The 23,983-nt window shown below is 41.4% G+C and overlaps 1 protein-coding gene across 2 annotated transcripts; it reads right to left on the bottom strand.

Annotated features, from left to right (window-relative positions):
- Positions 1-2,233: 2,233 nt before the first annotated feature.
- Positions 2,234-23,585, bottom strand: ttc7b (tetratricopeptide repeat domain 7B). Of its 2 annotated transcripts, XM_070842669.1 has the most exons (22): positions 23,438-23,585; positions 21,539-21,693; positions 21,222-21,297; positions 20,606-20,698; positions 19,984-20,147; positions 18,530-18,651; positions 17,722-17,800; positions 17,143-17,318; positions 16,869-16,932; positions 16,628-16,765; positions 16,199-16,387; positions 15,495-15,612; positions 15,224-15,281; positions 14,992-15,064; positions 14,667-14,827; positions 14,450-14,566; positions 14,083-14,180; positions 13,238-13,477; positions 8,172-8,312; positions 5,966-6,168; positions 4,583-4,656; positions 2,234-4,179 (listed from the first exon to the last, which is right to left on the bottom strand). In XM_070842669.1, exons 1-22 carry the CDS (start codon positions 23,556-23,558, stop codon positions 4,032-4,034), a joined length of 2,808 nt encoding a protein of 935 aa, XP_070698770.1. In that variant the 5' UTR covers positions 23,559-23,585; the 3' UTR covers positions 2,234-4,031. The 2 variants fall into 2 exon arrangements, with proteins under 2 accessions (XP_070698770.1, XP_070698771.1); XM_070842670.1 differs by lacking the exon at positions 13,238-13,477.
- Between the last annotated feature and the right edge of the window lie 398 nt (positions 23,586-23,983).

The raw sequence follows: 23,983 nt of genomic DNA, 5'->3' as shown, positions 1-23,983 counted from the left end.
CAAACACAGACACACAATCCTCCACTCCTGGCTCCAGCTTCGCCCACATAAATATTTCAGTTTTTCGCCTGACAGCTAGAAGAATGGAGAGTGGTGTGTGTGTGTGTGAAGAGTTGGACGGCCCATGCTGCTGTATGGGGCAGATATTCATTATTTCTCTTTCTTTCCTCTTCCAAAAGTGCATAGTCATTCATGAGAATCACCAAGCCTCATCAGAATCATGTCAAATTTTCCAGCCACTGCAGATAAATGGATAGTGGGACATGTGTAGTGACAAATAAAACTATTGTCTCTTTTCCCTTTTTTGAATATTAGACACTAATTGTAATCCCTAACTTTGGGGTTTGAGGGTATCCAATGAGATATCCGTCTCAAAAAATCCAACAATCTTAGAATAGTTTTAATCGTATGTGACAAGAGAAAGAATTTCTGGAAAAAGTACTTAAGTACCTTTTATTAAAGTAAAAGTATCATATCACAACAGTAGAATACTCCATTACAAGTCAAGGTCCTGTACTCAGCATTTTACTCAAACCTTATCTTAAAGTAAACAAGTGTTGAGCAAAGAAAGTGAAACATACAAAGTGAAAGTATTCACTGTAAAGAACATGTTCACAAGGGGTCAGGAACTAAAATGTGAAAAGCATGTATCGCCAACTGTTTGATTTTTTTTGGAAAACTACACGACGCATGTAGAAATTCTGCTAAACTGGACATTTAAAGAACCATTTGATTCTCTTAAAATGCATCGTCACGCAGCGTCAACAGGGCTCTTTTTCTCAGCTCTTCCTTCTGCTCTGCAGGTTAGAAATAAATCCTTTGAGAAGGTCAAAAGTGACATATATTACAAGTTTCAAAGGCAGAGCATGAAATCTTGGGATATCACAGCATTGATGCAAATAACAAAAGGGCAGAGGAAAACTGAACCCCCACATTTTAATAAAATGAGAAAGCGTGACTCAAAGGTGCAGCTGATGAAAGTGACTCAGAATAAGGAATGAGAAAAAACAGTTTGAATGAAGGTGGACTTTAGATGATGAAAAATGATAGCATCATCTGTATTAAAGCATATAAATGTAGGCAGTATCCAAGTTTCAAGTCCCACCCCCCCCCCCTCCCTTGTCTTGTTTCGTTTGTTCATCTTAAAATCTCAATAACAAATTCTCATCATGAACTGTATATTTGGAAGTAATTAAGATGCTTGTGTGGGAATAAAAGAAGTCCTCAGCATATGATTACTGTTTTTTTTAATTTTTTTATTGATGAACAAAAACAAAAGCGTGACGGGGGGAAAATAAGAGCCCTAATGTGCAGACATATAGACATGATGATAGAGATTAGATTAGATAAGACTGGATTAGATTAGATTAGTGTGCATGTCTGGATGTTTGTATGAGAGGCAGTGAAATCTGTGTTTACTGATCCTGGAGAGGTTAGTGTATGGGGTGAGGGGTGTGTAAAGGAGAGACAGAAAAGACACAGTGTTAGTGCTAGACTGATAATAACTGCACGATGTCACCACAATATCTTATTATCATCATTCTCACTAATAATGGCAATAATAACAACCACAATAAATAATATGACAATAATAATTTGACAGTCTTTGAATACATTAAAATATAAAGTAATAATGATTGATGCAATAATTGACACAAACAAGAGCCCCTCCCCCCACAGCCAGGCCCCAAGCGACACAGCCAGCAGCCCCAGCGTGAGACAGGCGGAGCGGATCAGCGACAGACCACACACAGTCAACTTCATTTTCAGTGGAATGTACAGTCCAGTAATATGTAGCCCAAAGACCAGGATCTGCCCCGTATACAGTGTGTCTCTGAGTTGAGGCCATGACCTTTAAAGGGGGACTGACTGCTGGGGATACCTGAGAATCCAGCAGCACCGGGGGGGTGGGTGTGTGTGTGTGTGTGTGTGTGTGTGTGAGACTCAACTGTAGCTTCCTGACACTCTAGGACAAAGCCTGTCAGCGCTGTAATCCTCTGATAAAAAACACACACAGAGGAGGACACACCCATCCACTGACAGACACACACCTGAGAAAGTAAAACACACTGCTGGCCCCGAGGTCACAGTCAGAGGGAGCACCCCACACACACACACACACACACACAGAACATTAAGCCTTAAGGTCAATATTTTTCTCCCATCGAAGCATAAATGATGAGTAGAAGAAGCTGGAAGAGCAGAGGCACACACAACAGACAAGGAGTCCCACTTGTTTTTAACCACTTTTATTACCTTTGTCACTATTATCCTAATTTCAGTCATTCATTTACAGCACAAAGGACTCACTGAGCTCATGTCGACAAGCTGAATCAGTTTGTCCGTTCTCCACCAGTAACATCACTCTCCAGAAAATAGAGTTATAATTTACTTTCTAAAATAATAACAATAATACACTTGGAACAATCAAATATACAACAATAATCCTTTGTATTCATAATCAAAAATCAAATGGACAAAAAAATAGCTATATTCATCTAGTTCAACTTTCAACATGACTGTGACAGGACACAAAGACAACACAATCACTGGCTGCATTTACACACAACAGAAAATCTCACTTGTTTTGAGAAAATGTTTGTAACAGATTCCTTCCATTTGTAATTTGTTAAAATGTTTATGTTTCATAGGGGCTCCGATTTTCCGTGAGTTCACATGACACGTGCCTCCTTTCTCTTTCTGTTCGAGTTACTGAAGGTGGCACTTTTATATTTCCAGCTACTGTGACTACAGCTGCTCATGCTAAAGGATGCTTTTCCAAATAGATCCAAAAAATGTAGAATTGTCAATATGGAATGGTATTTATTTTACAGCAGTAGGAAATACCACCCTCACATGTGTACGGTGCCTATGAAGCAGCATGAGCAGCCGGTTAGCTGAGATCAGGTTAGCGGAGCCAGCCAGCCGTTTCCTGTCTTTATGCTAAAGTGAGCTAATCTGCTGCCAGCTGCAGCCGTATAGACGTGAGAGCGTTATCAATCATCTCAACTAACTCTCAGCAAGACAGCAAAAGCATTTCACAAAATGTCAAACTATTCCTTTAACTTCTAAGCTGCATGATGGTGCACGTCTTAGGAGAATGTGTAAAATCGTTGAATGTTGTGGAAACTAGAATGTAAAGGCTGTACATGTGAGATAAAATGCGCTTTCATTTTACATTGTAGAGCAAAAAAGGACTGACCTCCTTTGTGTGTAAATGCAGCCTGTGTTTTGGCATTTAGACTCCACTGACTGATTGATTCTTCAGTGATCTGTCAATCAAGTCTGTCGACGCTCCAGGAGATTCTCAAAGATCTGGCTGTCCTGAGCCAGCCATACAGCAAGTGACCGTGTGTGTGTGTGTGTGTGTGTTTCACTGTGGAGATTATCAGTAATATTTGGCTTAAAAAGGAAACATTAATACAACTATTTACCTGCCCACAATCCATTTTTTTGTCAGATTTACCCTCAGTGCGCGGAAGGAAAATAAAACTGTGTGCGTGTGTGAATTTTCAGACTAATCAAAACGTAAACAAAATGTAAACTCTTGTGAGCGCTAGCAATGGCAGAGAAGGAATGCAAACATAATCTTATTTACATCTTTGACAAAAAGGACAAAAACAACAAACACACAAGGCGTACTACAAATCACACACAAATATGCACAGGCAACGTGTTGGCACACATACACAGACATGGGTGCACATGCACAGACGCACACAGGCAACGAAACAGCACACAGACGCATGTCCTCGCACACAGTCGGGGTCACAGCCACAGCAAGGCATTATGGGAAGGGGGAGAGGGCAGCAGGAAGCGCGTATGTACTGTATGTTTATGTGTACTTATATACAGCGTGTGTATCTGAGGGTATGGCAGTAAAACCTTGTGCAGGTGTGTGTGTGTAAGTGGCATGCAGGCATGCTGTGTGTGTGTGTGTGTGTGTGTATGGGGTTGTGTGCAGCTTGCAGGTCCATTATTTGTGCCACTGTGCTACAGTACGGAGGCCATAAGTGTGAACGTGGCGTGTCTCATAGCGCTCTGGGTATGATGGTGAAGGGCAGAATTGGGCTGCTGGCCTCCAGCTCCAAGGCGGTGAGGAAACACTCGGTGGCAGCAGCAGCATTTCCTTGAGCCTGCAGGACCTCACCCAGGCTGTTCCACACATCATGAGCCGTACTGAGGAGGAGGAGGAGGAGGAGGAGGAAACAGGAGGAGAGGAGAGGAGTTGAGGAGGAGAAGAGGGGAGGAGAGGAAAAGATGGTAAGACGGAAGGAAAAGGTGAAAAGCAAATGGTATAGAAGGGTAGGAGAAAGGAAACAGGAGAAAACAAGGAAAGGAAGAAATGAGAGATGAGAGGTGATAAGAGAAAAAAGAGTTACAAGCAGAGGAGAAGGGAGAAGTAAAAAAGGAAAGAGAAACAGAGGAAGAGAGGAGAGAGGTGAGGTGGAAACATGAGAGAAGTGGAACAGGGAGGTGAAGAGAGAAAAAAAGAAGAGCAGAGAAAATGTAGATTGTAGTGAGTGTGGTGTCCTAAAATATAACAACTATGGTGCACACACACACACACACACACACACACCTGTTGACCTGCACAGCGTCCCTCAGGACCTTCTCAGACAGACTGTAGCGCTGCAGCTGGTGAAGAATCAGACCCTGTGGAAGACAAAAAAAAAAGAGGAAGAAAAGGGCGGAGGAGGAAGATGAAGAAAGAGGAAGAACATTATAGTCTGTTGCTGTGTATCATACTGGTGGTGACGATCCTTGTTGGAATGTGAATTACATACAGCAACAACACGGCTGCCTCACTTGTAATGTTACTAGTTTTATTGTTCTCTAGAGTATAAATGTATTTCATTCAGATGACCGCTGCATTATTTTCGTAGACTGCATCGTTTAAGGTACGGCCACTCGTGTCCATGTAAACTGTGGGACTCACTCGTTTGTCACCAATACCGATACACGCCTCTATTGTCCAGACGTGTTACCACAGACTGTGTAAAAGAAGTGGACGTAGCTTTCAGGTCTGAAAAGTGAAGCCGATGTGGCAGTGCCTTGAACCTCCATTCTTTCTAATGGCCAGCAGCGGGCCGCTCTGCTGGTCGCAAAAAGAAATTTGATTGTATAGAAGTCTGTGAGAAAATGGTCCAGATTCTCACTTGATTTATTACTTCAGTAAACACTTTCCTAATGAGTTTATGGTCTCAGTCGCTGGGATCGAGTCGTCTTCAACACAGCAGGGTTTGCTTTAGGGCAGGACTACATTGTGGCCCACCAATCAGAGGAGCGGTCATGGCAAAACCTAACCAATCAGATGCAGAGGACTTTGCGGAACTAACGCCACTTGTGCTTCCAGGACCAAGATGACGATGCCCAAAATGTGGTAAACCTGTGGCTTCAAAACAGTGGTGCACCAACCAATGGGTAACGTTACGGTGGCTAACGTCCACTTCCTTTATTCAGTCTATGCATGTTGCAAGCTTTTCTCCTTAAACACATATAATCCAATAGGGACTGAACATTTGCTATAAAAGAAACCTTGTGTTCTTTTTTTTTTTTTTTTTTTTATATATACTTCAGTGTTAATTTATGGGTTTATGGGCTAAAACAAAGTGGCAGTTTCCTAAATATTGTGTGATTTTGTCCACTGTTAAGAAGGTAATGTAAGGCCACACAGTTTGGGTGAAATGATACTGATGTAGTAAAAATCTCAAAGTGAATGTGCAAACAGAGTCAACTGAGGAAGAGATAGAGGAGCGTACTAAGGAGGAGACACTGTTCCCTCTTTTCACAGAACGTCTGATGGGGCTGTCCCAGAGGACTGTGGCTAATTACATAAAACACACAGACCCTCAGGCTGTACGGACACTGAAGGCAGATGGGACGAGATTTGTTTTATTCTCAAGAGTCCAAACACAAGGACAGAGCAGAAGGAGAACATCAGAGTGTGTGATCTGTGCATTACCAGTCTCTGCATGGTCTTGACATGCGTCGGGTTGATGGACAGGGCCTCCTCATACCAGCGTTTGGCCTCGTCCATGTTGCCCCTCAGCTCGGCTATCTGCCCCTTCATGTACAGCACGTTATGGGATGTGGGGAAGAGGTTGGCGGCTTCCTGTGTGCAGGCCGAGGCCTCGGCTGGCTTTGACATGCTGGTGTACACCTCAGCTGTCAGGGAAACACAGACAGGGAGTTCAGCTGTTTCAAACATTATGATCTTTGTCAAATCCACTCATGGTTTGGTATAATTACTGTAAACTAATGAGATACGGTCAGTGTATGGTCAATCAGCAAAATTAAAAATAAATGCTGTTGTTGTGTGGTATTAAAATGAAGTATTTCAACATCAGTCTAGACTTTTGCACTGTTGAGTTTAAGTAAAACTATTGAAGATCTACAAACAGAAAGCTAAATTTACTTTAAAAAACATTTAAAAACATTTAAAACTGCCAAAAGAAGAAGTAAAGAATGGGAGAGAAATTGCAGTGAGAAAGCGTAACTCAATTTCTCTCCCTCAAATTGCATCAATAAAACAAACATTGCCAGTATCAGGGCCACAATGCTTTATGGGTATTGCTGAGATGAAGACAGAAAGATACAAACAAAGAGTGAGACAGACAGAGGAAATGAGTTTGAACTGTCTGCCTGTCTGCCCTGTGACTGGATGATTATATTAGCTGTGTCGCCAAGCTGGAAATGACCACCTCTGACAGGAAGCAGCTGGAGAGATAAACAGGAGCACAAACAACCCCCGTCTATGTGTGTGTGTGTGTGTGTGTGTGTGTGTGTGTGCTGCCTGCATCTGTTTATTTATACTCTTATTTATACTCTCAGTCTGCATATGTTTGTGTCCGCTGGTGAAGCTGAAATGAGAATCAGGGCTCCAGTGTACTCCAAACGACATCTAATCTGGTGTGATTGCAAAGGCCGCTAGACTGCTGTTAAATACAGTCTGACGAGATAATGCAAGTACAGTCAATACAACTTCAAGTCTGCTGACGTCTCGGCCTGTTCTGGGAAGAAGATCATGTGTCACAATGTGGGAAAATGTACAGTTAATGGGATGGTATGTTTCAGTACACAATCAAATGTACTGGAAGCATAACTAACTCAACTAACTCGCTGAGCAGAAACAGGTGACAAAAATTGCTTTGACTGCACATCCAGTATTTGTCGAGGTAGATGAAGAAAACATATTTTTTTGCTTTGAGGCATCATCTGTCATTATCTCTAACTGTGTCATCAAGTCTGTGATCCCCAAACATGTTACATTGTGACCCCTTAAAGCGTGAATGTCTGTTTGTGATGATAATATCACAGGTTATGGCCTTTCAGTGTCCACGTGGGTCATCAGCAATAATTCTTCCCTCTTGGGGTTGTCTTATTTGAAGGATTTTTCATGCCTGAACTGATGAAACACCCCTCTGGAAAGAGGCTGCTGACCACTCGCCGCAAGAACAGTTTCTTCTCATCTGCAACTGGACTCATCACCCCCACTAACACGGCTCCACATTTGTTCACCTAGAGAGACTCCAGCCTGTGTCCTTGACCAAGGAAACATGGCAGCCGGGAGGCTCTAGTGCTCCAATATCTCACACTCACCCTGTGTTCACCTGTGCAATATCAGACTATGGCCTGTTGAATGTATAGGTACCTCTTACTGCTTATCTAGCTTTCCCATTCTTAAAAAACAGATATTAGCCTTTTTCTCTATTTTTCTCTATTTTATATGTTCAGATTTTATATTTGGGTTTCTGATTATAAACCATTATACCAAGGCAAATTCCTTTTAATGTGAAAACATACTTGGCAATAAACTTAACTCTTAATTCTTGAGTATCTGGTATTTCACAAGAAAGTGGAGTGAGAAAACTATTTTCTATTACAGATTTCTCTCTTTTTCAATTTAATTTTCTTAGACTTACCTTGGGACCACTTCAGGGAGTCCCAACCCCCACAAGTTATGCTGATGGAAATTTGCTAACATCATGAAATATTAGCTACAGTCACTTCCTACTTAGTCTCAGTCAACAAGGCATTACACGAGTGCACCACAACCATTGTTTTGTCTAGTATTGCTTCCTCTGTAAATCCTGTGCTAAAATCTCATTTCAAAATACATGAAAAATACTATTTCTTCATGTATGTACCATATGTGTACGTGTTCATACCTGCATGCAGCCAGATCTGAGCCAGCGTCATCCAGGGGTGCAGGGGTCCATGTTTGGGGGCGCTGCTCTGCAGAGAGGAGGCTACCTCAGACAGAGCCTGCTCTACACGACTAGCTGCTATAGATGTAGCATGAACCGAACCTGAAGGAAGACAATCAAACCATTACACACGCCATCTCCAGGAGGATCTGACTTACTACTACAGCAGGACGAGGCAGCCATGTGCCACAATGCAGGGCTTTAACACAACCAAACACAACAGCTGGTTTCACTGATTCCAACGACTTCCGAGAGAAAAGAGGACGTTTTCAGTGAGACCTGTGTTTGGGTGCAGTAAAAAGACTCTGGGCCCACATTGGTGCACAGTTTCCTGTTCCTGCTCATGAGGCTTTAATCAGTGCACACCATTCCACACGCTGCAGCACACAGTGTTATGGCCCTGGATTAACCAGGTTAAAATGAATTAATTTCTGCACCACCATGCATAAACACTGCACCAATCTGCACTCTGCTGATTAGTAATTGAAAGAAGTGTGTCTCCGAGTTTGTCTCTGCGTTTAAATTACATCAGATTATTACAGGGACACAAAATGGCCACCACACTCCAGGTCTGTGAAAGCAAAACGTGATGTTATGTCTCTGTTCAACTCTTATAATATTTTCCACATATTACCATAACCATTTAATGTTATTTACTATTATTATTTATTATTATTTTTGACTTGAGTACACTGTGTTGTCAGACATCTTGTTTGTATTTGGTATCTCAGCAATCATGATTTAATCTGATGCAATTTACATTTTTGATCATTTTATACAGCTGCTTTTACTGTTTAGACATTACAGCATATATTTTTATGTTGCTCAATACCCCCAATAAATACTGGAAAATATAGATATTGATTAGGCTGTGAATTTCTTAAAAAGAGTGGGAAAAACAATGACTGATCTAAAGATGGTGCTTGGCAACAATGTCGTTTTGGGCTGTTGTTGAATTGACAAATATATATAATATATAAATATGTGCCTTTTACACCCTAAACAAGGAGTAAATAAAAGCTTTACTTGATAAAAGATCTCCCATCACCTTCTATTTTCCTTGTGGTCTCCCATGACAAAGTCTAAACACTCTTGCTCCTTTCATCACGTTCAAATGAGTGTGTGTGTGTGTGTGTGTGTGTGTGTGTGTGTGTGTGTGTGTGTGTGTGTGTGTGTGTGTGTGTGTGTGTGTGTGTGTGTGTGTTCAGGGACAGAAACTACTCGTGTGAAAGATGAGAGAGATAAAGATGAAAAGAGAAGAATCGAATATTAAAACTCTGTGTGCGTGTAAATGGATTTAGGGGAATGACAACAGGAGAAAACCTTAAAAGATCTGAAGTTAAGTATCCTGGTTTGAAGAAACACTCAAAGAATTAATGTATTAGATGCCGACATGCAGTAGGGCAGCCTGGTGCAGCACAATCAAACATGTTACAGTATGTTGAAACAGTGTATTGTTCCCTATATTTGATTCATATTGATGAAAATCTAAAGAACTTCTGCTTTGTGACGTGAGTAAATCTGTCTGCCAGCTTACACAAATGTTGTGAAGTGAAGTAATAAAAAGCTGCTCAGTCAGTGAGCAGTCAAGTCTGGACAGGTGGAGAAAGACGTAGATGAGATGATTGCTTTCACTAATACCATTTTGTGCCCCTAATATTCAGGTTAGTCTAACAACTGGATATTTGTTAAAAAAATAAAAAAAGACTGACAAAACCTTGAGACATCTGAAAGATTTGATTTTAAATGTATAAAAACACATTTTCACTCAGGGACATTTAAACATATGCTGACAGATTACTGAGAAAGCTTCTTACAGCGACTTGTGCCTATAATGAGGACAACTCACACAGCAACACGTGCACCAAAGCAGCTGACTGAATTAAAGGAATACACTGACTTACAGGAAAAAAAAAAAACACTGATCACCGCGTCAGCGCTCGTTTGTGTGCTTCCTTCTGTGCTTCCAGTGTAATACACATTTTAATAGCAGTAAGATGATGAACGGTTCATTTTATATCCGCAGAGTGAGTACAGTGTGCTCAAATCTTAGTATAAAAGTCAGTAAACTAGCTAAATCTTGACAAGAGATGCAAACAAGATTATGAATGAGGAACGTCTTAATAAATGTTTCCTTTGGACCATTCCTTTCTTACCTTATCAATTACTCCCTCATATAGCCTTTCTATAATAGCTTATAATTGTGGCAAATTAATTAGGACACTTTGGTAAAAAATTACATGAGTCAATTAAGATTGCGAGTAACTAGTGTCTCATGACGGTTAGTATTAGCAATATTACAGCTATATTTCACAGATGACTGTCGCTATAAGCAGGAAGCTGCTACTTCCTCTCCCTCCTGGTGTCGCTCAGTAAACCGTTGCTCTCTTTTGCTTAACTGAAAAGGATTAACATTTCAGAAACAGTATTGTCTTCCACCTTTTACAACTCATTGTGCCCTCTCTGTGTATTGTGCGTAAAGCATTCCAAAAGCTTTCCAGCAAGATTAAAAATTGTTTCCTGCATTATTTCACATTGATCTTTTTTTGGCAAATAGCAAAGAATGTGCAAGCACTGGTTTTGGAGAGCTATTCCTTTAAGTCCTTGTATTCCTTTATATACTGTACTATCAGCTAATAAAATTCTGCTACAAACTGGCCGCAGACATTAAGTTAAAGCAGAGCATATATGTACATATTTTCTTTGCACAGATATTGTACATATATCAGAACCTCGTGAGGAAAAGGAAGGTCATCAGTGACCAAAAGATGGACAGAATAATGGATGGAAAAAGGAAGTTCAGATGGAGGTTAGATGGCTACTTACAAACAGAAAACATGGAGGAAAAACCAAGAGTGTTAGCGTCCTGAAGGCCGCCTTGAAATACGGAGGGATGGGAGAAAACAGAAAGACGACTGTTAATGACTGAAAGACAGGAAGAGGCTGAGAAGAAATATCCCAATCATTAAAAAGAACGGTGATTCCTGAGGGGAAGACTGTAGAGCTCAAAGAGGTTTTCATTCATCAAAGTCTCCTTTTAGACCACATCACTGGACAAGCAGCTTCCTCTTGTGCCCTTTTTATGCTGTAATCTTTTCAAACAAATGCTTATTTAACCAACAAATCTGCATAATTAGTACTAATAGCCATAAAGTTTCATTAACCAAAAGAGGCTCCTCTTTCTCGGCTTTGTAACTCATTATTCCATCATTGGAATATAAATACAGTAAGAAAAGAATCTAGTCAAATTTTCAGTGACTGCAATTATCCTGATGGACTCACTGAGAAAAATCATGTCCTGGAGGCAAAATAATTTGTAATGTTTTTGCAGCTAAATAAATGTATTTAAATAACAACCATTATTTCCCAGTGCAAACATCATTAGTAGATGAGATGGCAATAAGGAGAGACAACATAAGGTTGGAACCAGAAAACAAGACAAATTAATGTTGGCTCAAATGAAAAATCCTCGCAGAAATGGAGATAGAGAAAGGAGGAGGACGTAAAATACTGTTAAAAACAGGAGACCCGCGGCCGGGGAGAAGCAACAGTAGAGATGTGAAGAGACAGTAGAGCTGTAAAATGTCAAAAACCAAAACCAAACTGATCTCTAAATCCTTGCTGTATCAGCTGTGAGTGTGTGGAGTTCATCTGTGTGTGTCAGGTGAGTAAGTTGAGACCTTGAGCAAGTCACAAAAAAGCAAAGCAACTGCAGCAGGTCCATCAAGGCTCAACTGCAGTCACACTCAAAGCATCCGTTTGACATGTTACCATGCAGACTTACAGCACATCTGAGCACTGTGTGCAACTAAGAAGCACATCCAGGACTCTGTAAGAGTTAGTCGCTTTACTCTTACACTCATTGTGCATGCTGGTGAGCTTTTCATGTCCAGCAAAACTCAAGATTCAGTGAGGTCAAAAGTATAGCAGGCTCTCTGACTGATCATGACACACACAGTTTTTGGGCCATCAGCCTATTGGTCAGCTGTGTTGAGTCAGTGATGAGAAAATTCCCCAAATGATCCACATGTCCATGACAAACTGTTCGCTCCAGTACAGTCCACACTGTAGCAATGTCCTGTGATAGCAGGCCAGCTGTGTTGTCTGAGTAACAAAACATCTACTGGAAAGCTATTGAAAATGAAGACAGGCAACCGTAATACTATTATATACTTCTAAGTCTGAAGTTCTAAGACCAAAATCAACAATCAGTTGATCTAACAAGTGAGACAAGTAAGTCTAACACATCTGATATATCTTATTCCTCTTATTCTTTATTCCTACAGCTCTATTGTCCAACAGCTATAGCTAAAAATACATCAGTGTGCCACACTGTTGCACTGGGAGACATGTTCCTTCACTACAATGAACATGGGTATTTTTAATCACTCCCCATACACCGTCCTGCTGACGTAAATAGGTGCTGGCGCACTAAATCCACAGCTGAAAATAGTCCCCAACAAATAAAATCTTCACTCCTGTTTGAGTAACGTTGGCTCAACACCACAAACATGAAAGTTTAAGATTTATGTCTTTATGGGCAAGGCAGTTGGAACGTATCGAGAGAACAACTAACACTTTGGATTTGGTCTTTCCACGAGACAATGACAAAATCATACAATAATAATCATCAGTCTTATCCTATAAAACCTTGTGGCTCGAACTTGTGCACTGAAGGCACGTACCAAGGTGCTTAATTTCTACTGGGGAGACAATCAGCTTAGACAGGTGTAATAATCACAGGTGATTATCTGCTAGGGCAGGACGCATAGACTCACAGTCTCTATCATATAGTATTGTACTGATATCACATGAGAAAAAAAATACCTTAAAGTCACTGTAGACTGGTCATCTACTTTGGATTTATCAGTTATACATAGAGGACCACAGCAGGGAACACATACAGGGAACGCTCTCATTACTACACACAAGTTAATCAATGAGCCAATGCACCAAAAACTTAGTGTATCCTTATAGGTCACTCTCCACACCATGCTATACGCTGAGTGGGCGTGGAGGTGGATTACAATTGGAGGAGAGCTTCCGGAGAGTGACGTGGTTGCAAAAGGAGTGGGTCCTGGTCTTGATGGGCGCAGGAGGAGGAGGAGGAGGAGGAGAAGGGACGAAGGATGGGTTTTTGGGTGGAGGGAGAGGTGGAGGCTGGAGGATGAAGACAGGGGAAGAAGGGGAGGAGATGGTGGAAAAGGTGGATGGGGAGGTGGGGGTGACCAGTTCAGAACCAGAGTGAGAGGAGGAAGAACCTGAGACTAAAATACAAGGAATAAAACAGAAATGAATGAAATTAAGCAAGAAAGTCAAAGAAAGGAAAGAGACATGGGTCACTGGCTCTCGATATGCATACACTTTTTACAAAGTGGAAACAATATTCATGAAATTCTCTGAATGAATATCATTTATGTGAGAACTAATATCACAATAAAAAGCAACCAAGCAACAAACAGAACAAATGACACGAATAATGAGGAAAAACCAAACCAATAGTTGTGAAACCAATACTGGACCATGAATCAATAAAACGATGAGAGGGAAACATTGTTCTACAGACGTTTTCCTTTAATGTCTGTGAAAATGAGGGAGAGCGGATACATATTAAAAACAAGACAGGGGAAACCATATCTTTCCTTGATGGCTTTTTTCATAATTAAATCATCACTGACAAAAGATGATTTCCTTGGTACAAAATAGGTATTTCAGTAGGGTCACAACTGGATAAGTGTGATGAATTTTGTGTGAATCTGTGTTTACTGAAACACCGAGCACAACTGAATTCATTTCACTGGGGAGGTCCTGAGTAGCAGTGAAAAAGCTTGTGTTTGTGTCTGTGTGTGTGTGTGTGTGTGTGTATACCTACCAGTCTCAGGGTCACTAAAGTCAGGCAGAGTCATGGCGTTGAGCTGTCGTCTGTCTGCTATTGCTCTGTCCAACAGACTGCTGCCACGCCCCGAATCACTGGCACAAACACACGCGTTTACACACACACACACACACACTTAACTATTCTAATGTCACATTTTCATTTAGAATTAACAGTTGGGTTTAATATATATTATAGGCTCCTAAAGCTGTTATTTTTAACGCCAGCTTGTGATCCTACACAGACTTCCTGTTTACAGAGTCAATGCCTTTTGATTGGATGGCAATACCGAAGTTTCCTCACAAGTGATTTATACATTAAGTCTAACAGACAAAACAAACATCAAGTATCAGTGTGTGTGTACCTGGGATTGGTAAGGTTGTAAAAGCTCTTCCAGATCTGCAGCATGTGTTTGCAGGTGAGCAGAGCTTCCTCTGGTCCTCTACACATGGACTCCAACTTCACCTTGGTATAGAGCAGACTACAATACACAGCACACATAATAAGTCCAGTGAAACAGACATAAAGACACGCTGTGTGTGCTTTGAATGCTGAGTGTTGAGGTTGTGAGCAGCTCTCACTTGAAGTTCTCAGGGTACTCGGACAAAGCCATCTCTATAATATTGAGGGCGTCGTGGTAGTGTTTCTGAGCAGAGAGCAGCAGGGCCAGCAGGTGCAGGGAGTGGACATCATCCCCCTGAAGCTGCAGCGCCTGTCGAACATAGCCTAGTGCCTCGGGGATCTACACACACACACAAAATACATATATAAACTACAGGTTTTGACTACCGTTGGGATAAAAAGCACCACCATCAAATCAGATGTGAAAGTCCCTGACTTTGACTGTGTGGCATCCACAGGTTTTGATGTGCACATTAATCCTGTTATTACAAAACACTGTGTTACCTGTCTGGACACAGCCAGCTGCAGTGCCAAGTAGAAGGCTGCTAGATGGTCAGTAGGAGACAGACTCTGAGCTCTACAGAGAGAGAGAGAGAGAGAGAGAGAGAGAGAGAGAGAGAGAAGACATTTCTTGTGTTCAGACATGCTCAATAAAAAGTTAAATAAGAGGACATGAAATTTTAAATATAAAAGAGAATAAAAGAGAAAACAGAGAGCAGTGTGGCTCGGCCCCAACCTCTGGAAGGCTCCCAAAGCTTTCCTCTGGTACTCCTCCTGTGTGCTTCGCAATGATGCTGCAGAGACACCGGGAGACAGAACCAGGGACAGAAAGAGAAAGATCGAATGCAGTCAGGTGCATTATTTACAATAAGTGCAGCAGTCGGTGGAGGCATTCAAAAATATTCATTGTACGGCCTTAATGCTGATTCTTTCAAGTAAGAAGCAACAAGGTGTCCTGATTCTCATTCTCTCTAGTCAGAGACGTGCAACAACACAGACTTACTCACCATCAGTGGCTTTAAGGCTGTACACCAGCCCAATGGCCAAGTAGCCTTTGGCTCTGAACTCAGCTGCTTTCTCCCCCATGTCAATCACCACCTTTCCAAAGCACTCCCCCTCATCCAACTGAATTTTGGGTGCAAATAAGGAGGGAAAAGGAGCAGAGATTTTGGTGGTTTTATAAAACAGAAACATGGTTGTGAACAATTTAGATTTTGCTGTATTTGACTTGTTAAGGATAAATAGTTACACAGTTTCATTGCACTGCTTAATTAGGACGAATAATGACTGCGGTCAGCCCTGGCTTCTGATTGGTTAAAATGTAAGACACGCTGCATGTACTTGTTAGTTTAGCTGAAGCTACAGAGCCTTGAGAGCGCAGCAGTCTTTGACCGTGTTTGCCCCACGCACTTTAAGATGAAAGTTTTCAGTTGATGGTTGAACCAAAGAACATGTACTACAGAGTTTTATTGAAGCACACAACAACTACATGCTTGGACTTCATAGCCTGAATGAGCATTTTCAAGAAATAGAGAGAGCCACACTAACATAGATTAAATGAGATAATTTTAGAAAATCAAGGTGTTTAAGGTAGGACATTTACAGAGACTGTGGAAATATCTACTATTGTGTACGCAGGGAAGTAGCTTAAAAAAAGATTGGTTCAGCATCTAGCTGTGTTTGAATTTTGTGTCTGCGGGATGGTCCTTACCCAGTGCAGAGGTCCGATACACAATTTAACAGCCAGCAGCGGAATCGTGGGGTCGTCAGGCTTCAGACGAATACACTCCTTAAGGACTTTAACGGCACGAGCTGATTTCCCCGCGGCCATCAGCGAGAGAGCGAGCTGGTACCACAAATGGAACTCCTCAAAAGCAAATTTCATGGCTCTCTCCAAACACTGGAGACATTGGAAACAGGACACATTTCATTAGCGTTACCTGGGTTTCTCTGAGCTTCATCAAGTTGTACAGCCACTGCAGAGCCATTTACATTGTAATAAAACAATCATCTATTAGGTGAAATTAATTTGAAAAAGAATTGAAGTGTAATTATATGTGGGTTTACTATGGGTGTAGGTTTCAACACTTTCCACACTTACTAGGATTGTGACTATGCCTCCCACAGAGGGCTTACTCACCTCTGACAGCATCTCATACTGCCCTCTCCTGCCCAGAGCGATAGTCAGCAGGTCGTACACCACAGAGGCAGACTGCAGGCTGATGATACGATCGTTGTTGTGTTCAGGAATTCTGCTCAGGACAGCATCACGGTTAGCCTGAAACACACAGACACATATATAGATGCAGAAATGGTGAGCTGAGGATGAGCTGCTTTAGAAAGCGGTGTGAAACATTTTGCAAAGAGTGTTTGTGTCTCACCATTGACTCACTGATGAGCAGCAGCAACAAAGCTTCTTCTGTGTTCTCCTGAGGGCAAAACAGACTGAGAGAGAAATGCGCCAAGAGAGTCAGAAAGATGCAGTTGGACGAAGGAGGAAAAAAGGGAAAAATTCTTGAATTGAGTTCTTGAATTACAAGATGGAGAGAGCTACTGGTGAGAAACTACATCATCAACAATTTCATTTAGGAGCCACGCTGGCTATTTTCCACTGTATTCCCATTTTAGCTTCAACAAACACACAATATCACTTACTTCTCTCCTGAGTACACACGTGGGCGTCGGCTTAGGCTGTAGTTCTTGCTGTGAGTGTGTCCTTGCCGTGTGGGGTCGTCCAATGGCGACACGGTTGGCGGGTCTTCCAGAGGAGACCAGTAACTCTGTTCGCACATTCCTCTGAGCAAGATCTCTGCAAGCTGTCTGGCTATGGTCTGCATGCACACACACACATGCACATTTGGCAAAGACACTCTGGCACCAACACAGCAGCAATCTGGTAACTTGGGGCTTACTTTGCTTCTAATACACTTAGAATACAGTTATATTAAAATCCTCCTACTTGCAACTTTAAAGCTCACTAATTAACATGCGAAACACCACGTTTGTTGAATCCGTGCAAAAACCAAAGCATAAAAACAACAAGTTGGGGGTTTCATGCTGAAAGATGTCTTTTTGAGGTTGCCAGGCAACCAGTGGAGACCTAATCCAACTGTATGCCCCAAAATGCCAAACTATTCCTTAAGGTAAAACCAAAGCAGAAACATGAGGGAAGTGATACATGATCATCTCCTGATCTCAGACCCAAATAAAAAGCCCTCAGAGCCCCTTCCTCACCATGCGTAGGCTCTGGGTGGTTCTGGTCTCAATGGCGCGAAGAATCTCCCGAAACCGGCCCACTCCTCGTGTCAGGTTGCTATGGCAATGTAGTGAGAAAACAGGAGGACAAACACTCGTCAGAGCCTGTAGCATGTGTCTGTGGGAATGCGAGATAACTCAAAACAGACAAAATAGACAAAACAAAACAAAACATTTTCAAGTACCTCTCTTTGTGCAACCATATCGGTTTTAAGTAAACTTAATTCCAAATATTAACATCAGGACTCTGATCTTTGTTTGTGTTTTTTAGATATTTCATGGTGTGCTGAGAAATTTTGCACGCCGGCATTACTTCCTGTGTAATGAACATTGACACCAGAATTTCTTTTGGATGAATAGAGCATGAAACAGTGAGCTAGCTCCTGACAAAAAGCTACATAGGCAGAAAGTGCACAGATTTCCACTGAGCACACTAAAACATTATTTCTTCCAGCACAAGGACTTAGCAGCTTTTCCAGCTCTGAAACTATGTCTGCTGTACTTTAAACAACAACACTGTGCTGTGCTGCACTGTTTATGTTACTTTTCACACTTTTCTGCTTTTATCTAACCTGTCAGCAGCTTTGTAACACAATAACTGCAGGGTGGGTGGAATGTGCCCACATAGGGTTGTTCTTGGTTCTTGTTTGGGCAAACAGACGCCCCTTTCAAAACTAGAAAAAGTTTTTACATTTTTGATCCTCAAAATGTCAGACAGGCAACTCCAAGCTCTCTTTCTGATCTCCCTGTACCCATCTATGCACCACCTACGGTTTCCCTCTCTTACCCGTTCTTGAAGTGGATGACGTGAGCTCTCTGCAGGCCTGTCTCCAGGAAGTAGCCCAGTTCCAGGTCCTGGGCTGTCGGGCCTGGCTTTGGGCTGCGGTTCTGAATTCCTGCTGACAACGCCTGAGGAAACAGCCATACAGGCATAATGTTTATGTTAATAGTGTTAACTTATATTTGTATTATCAGAACAAAAGGTTGATTCATTTTTCATTTTTCATGCACAGCTGCAGCTAATGTGTACCAGTTTCATGTTTAAGTTAATAACTGTAATTTCTTATTTCTGACAATTTTTCACAGCTATACTGTGAATCATCACATGTATAATCTTCTTGGGCAGAAACTCTCATGGGAGACACTTTGCTTGATATCATTTTATGACAGTAACACTTCACAAAATCCAACCTGGCTCACTTACACTATTTAAATTCTAAAGTGACGTATTTGCGAGTAAGACTGCAAGAAAAATGTGTTTAGGGAGTGCCTTGGTAGTTGAGTGGTTACAGCGCAAGTCACATGACCGCATGATCTGTCTCTCTCGCTCCCCTATTTCCTGTCGTTATCTCACTGTCTTGCTGTCTATCAAATAAATTAAAAAGGGCCAAGGTAATATACAGTACACTATAATTTTATTGGTTTATGTTTCAATTAATTGTGTTGAATTATCAATCTAGCAACAATAATAAGAAGCTATATATCACAGTAATATAACATTTAAGCTAGGGTTGTTTAATGAACCTATAATAATCTCCTGTTTTAATTAGTGAGTTAGGGGTAATGTTACTAACAAGTGCTATTAGATCTCAGGCTTTTCGGTCTTTAATTAATTACATTTACATACAGTGTTCGTATTGTATATTAATATTCCTATAAGGTCTTCAGAGGTGACCTTATGAGACAATATGTTGACCTATCGATTAGTCAATAGATGGAAAATGAATCAACTATTTGGATAAGTGATCAATCATCAAGTCATCTTTAGGACAAAAATGCTCAAATTTCACTGGTTCCAGCTTCTCTTTGTCTTACACGATAGTAAACTGAATATCTTTGGGTATTTTTCTCTATTCTCTGACATTTTATAGAATTTTATTTTATAGATCTTTGATTTGTAGCCTCCTGCCTTTCACTGCAGGTTACTGTTGTTTGGCAGCTCAGTCTGCGCGTACTCTCAGACATTCTCCAAATAAAGAGGAAGAGATTTGTTTGCCAGTTGGCTGTCACAGGCGGTAACAGATTAGTCAAACTTGCACACTGTCAGCAGAATTTTCATCCCACACCCACAGCGTTGGCAGAGCGCTTGGGAGTCCAGGTGCTAACAAGATACTTGGTGAGTTATTGTGTGAGAAAATACTCTAATAGATGGTTATCAAACAAGTCATCGACTAAACACCCTCAAACTGCAGGTCTAATTGGAGGCACTACATTAAAAACTAGAATGCCACAAACAAATACCTTCTCAGCCTCCTGCAGGTAAAGCAGAGCGATGTCTCCAGACTTTTCATAGCAGGTGATGATTTCCTGCTCCCGCTCGGTTGTGCTCCTATTGGATGATGGAGACCCAGTGTTCTTATTGGACAGAGATGGAGAGGCAGCTGGGACCTTCTCTAGACACAGTCCTGAGAGGTGAGAGGGAGAGGGTGCTCAGGGTGACAGAAAATAAACAGGGAGTAACAAAGGCCACGAGTCAACTATCAGTGTCTGGTATTTATTTTAGCCATTCAAACCATCAGTATTTATAGATTTTTGCTTGAGTTGTGTTTGACACTGGTATGACCAGTCTAACGATGAGGTTTTCAAACCGGCCTGCTTTGTGCCTCAAAACATAACAAATAATTCATAATAATCAAAAATTACAATACATCCTAAATTACACTACACAGCTGCTTGACTTCACAATTGTCCAAGTTGAGTATCTCAATATCTCGTCATTGAAGGGCAACCAGAAGTGTGTGTGTGATCAGCAGTGACACTGTACTGCCACCATGTGGAGCGATGCAGTAGTTCAGAGGATACATCTGACTGGCTTGATGTCAGGTGAGGTGAAGGAGGATACCTTGTGATACCGTGTTTTTACCTTTAGTGGCGTATGCCTCTGCTATCATGGACAGCCTGTACACAGGAGCTCCCGCCAGCTGCATGTCATCCAGGTTCACCCTGCTGTAGTGACCTGTCAACGCATCAGTTATGTATTGATTAATAAATCGGCCCACACACTAGTGTTTTATACATACAGTAAATGGCACTTTTGATTGGTTCTGTCATAACTTGAACAAGTATCAATCATCTCATTTACCTCTTGGCGGGAAAGCAAATAAGCATGTTTTCCAATTTTATCAAAATGTCACATTTTATAACTTTCCTTTGAAAATGACAGGATGTTTTAGATGATGATTTGCTCAATGGGATGCACAGGAGTCTAAGACTTCTGTGACAACCTGACAAAAACAAAATAGCATAACATGCATATTCACTTTGATAATGTTGATGGTGATTGTGACATTAATCTTTCCCATATTGACCCCTAAATCTCAGTAACCAACATTAGATCTGGAAACTAGGAGTGAGTTTGTAGAATTAAGTCTTATTTAAACAAGTAATTTGTCTCTTTCATCTGCTGAAAATCATTATTTTTTCTTGAATTGCTAAACATCAGGAAATAAACCAAAACCCAGGAGGAGTCTGTAGGTTACCTAAAGCGTCTCTGTATTCTCCCTCCACATAGCACAGTTTGGCCATCAACACGCTGGCTTCCTGGAGGTAATCAGCCTGGAGGACACAAAATATGAATCTGAATACTTACAGTAAAAATCTTCAATTTCACATTTTATGGAACGATTTTGAAATGCTTTCATGAAATACATTTTGTGGCACTAAACCATGTGATAGAAACAGGAATCAGTGTGTAAAATCAATAAGACACAAGTGGTAAAAGTGACTACACAGACAAGAAACCTATCAAGGTAAATCATTAAGTAAATGTGTCTGCCATCGCTCCTTCAATAATTACCTTGAGGTTTCCTCTGTCCAGAGCAGCAGTCAGGTGTTTCCTGACCTCCACCAGTTTAGGTCGTGGGCCCCTGGGACTGGCTCCCTGTTTGATGGGGTTCTCCTTCAGGTACGTCTGAAGCTTGCATTCCCCCAGCAACAACTCCCCTAGGTCATCTACACACACACACAAAACATAAAATGTTAGAAGAAATTATGACTATAAGCCCACAACACTCATGTCTCCACCACTTTATCCCCCTTGGCGTTAATACATAGGGTTAGTCTAGGATCCATCTGGCAGTTTGTCTCTAAAATTAATTTACAACCAAGATAAATCAATAAATTAACCTAAGAGTGATATTTGGTTAATCCAGGATCACTATTTAAAGTGTAAAAGTCAAATTAAGATTACAGACAATCTAAAGAATATCTGAAATGAATTTAAACTCAAAGTAAGATTTATCTTTAACAACACTTAATGGACAATCTAATGACAATGTGCTGACGTGGTGACCATTGTGACTGACTGCAGTCTAGATATTCTACATATGGAGAAACACTGCTTCCACGCACATACCAGCGAGAATTATGTATAGCCTTAACAAGCTTCTCGACCATGTGAGTTTGTGTGTTTAGAGGTACAAAGGGTGAAATGAGCAGTAATCCTGTTACTGATCCCAGTCAGTGACAGGAGGTCTTAGCCTTCATATGCCACATTATATTATGTGAAAAATGAAAGCCTTAAATAACGTCTTTCTAAAATGATTCCACTGAAAGTCAACAAACCTCACAAGCTATTTGCTATCTGGGCACATCAGGCAATTGACACACACACTGAAGCCATTCAAATCATTTATTGGCTTACAGTTTACATTGAACAGAGCTGAAATAATTCCTTGCATCACATCCTTAACTAAGCTATGGTTGCTCAACTATCAGACAGAGCTCTTAATGTTTGGCTTTGCCTTTCAAGACTAATTTTGATTCTCAGCAACTGTAATATGGCTGCTGAGGCTTTCTGTTAATAGCTGAATTTCAAACATACAACTATCTTTAAGAGTAAAATAACTGAATAGACTGAGAAGCAGTGTCTTGCTGCTCTCTCTGGTGGGAAGTTTCAGCATGTTTTATCTCTCACCACACCACACATCAATGTGATGTTCTATTTAATATTTAATTGCATGGCAACTTAGGATATGATGGTGTTTACATGGAATTCTTTTTAATGTGTTTGCATGTAAGCCAGCTCCTGTTCATGTTAATCTGTGCATATCACCATGTCAAGAAGACTACTGCAGTATAAAGTCCATGTCAGACTCCACGCATCATGATGTGCGTGACTTCAAAAGCACATATTCAAGGAGCCAGTCAGTATTTTTATCACTGTGCTGTACTGTGTCAGTGTGTGCTGCCAGCAGAGCAGATTGAGCACCAGCCAGGAGTTTGACAGCTAGCACGTAGCGATAGCAATCACGCATCTTAGCCACACAGCTAAATCGGGTGAGGCGATGCCAAATGATTACAAATTAAGAATGCCCATTAAGAATACAACTAGTTTAACACACATGTCAAGCACAGGCAACATTGACCAAATGAGTGATTTTTGAATGGAGTTGCTCTTGACGGGAGAGCAGAGCGAGCCGGGGGCACAACTGTCAGACCACAGGAACTAATTATAACACAGTAACTTCTCCTAATCTCAATGTCAGTGTATCTCGGCGTGTAGCCACCACACTGGTCAACAACACAGTCTCTTTTTTGACCTTTGCTAGCTAACCTAACTGGCTCTAACCGGAGCACGGTGCTGCAACACTCCCAGCATCGGCTGCCTCCGTCAGGAAGTACCGAGGATTCAGACCGGGGAGAAGGCCTAACAGACTGAATGAGCCAACGACCGGGAAACCCGCACATTTCTTACCGTTTGATATCAGTTTGGCCGACAGCTGCCGCACTAACTCCGGTATCTTGTCCCACTGACTCTCGGACCGGCACCGCTCTATCTCGGTCTCCAGTCGTGAGCCAGACTTCCTCGCTGTCATCTTGGTGAGTGGACTCGACTGGACCAAAACACCACAGGAGGAGCCCGCTCAAGCTGACGGCCTCCAGGAGTACTGCTTCCGCTCCCCACTTTCGAAATAAAGGTTTGATTGCCACACATTTCTCTGTGCGTAGTCTGTGGTTCAAAGTAGTCCAGAGATGCTGAGAAAAGCCTGGTAGCAATTATTGAAAAATGACAGGTCAGACATTTCAGCAATACTAGAGTGTAAACATACTTGATTAGAAGTAAAAATCCTGCGTTAAAAAGAACAAAAGCATCACCAATAAATAGTACTCAGCAGGCAAAATGATCCTCGTCAGTGTTCTACATTACATATTGGATTATTATCAATGATCTACTAATATGTAAGCAGCATTTTAATGTCGTAGCTGGCGGGGGTGATGCTGTTTCTACCTATTTTCTGTA

This window comes from Pempheris klunzingeri, chromosome 13 (genome assembly GCF_042242105.1).
Source record: "Pempheris klunzingeri isolate RE-2024b chromosome 13, fPemKlu1.hap1, whole genome shotgun sequence".
Lineage (NCBI taxonomy): Eukaryota > Metazoa > Chordata > Actinopteri > Acropomatiformes > Pempheridae > Pempheris > Pempheris klunzingeri.
Note: the sequence above shows the minus strand (reverse complement) of the source record. Positions and strands in the feature narration are given on the sequence as shown.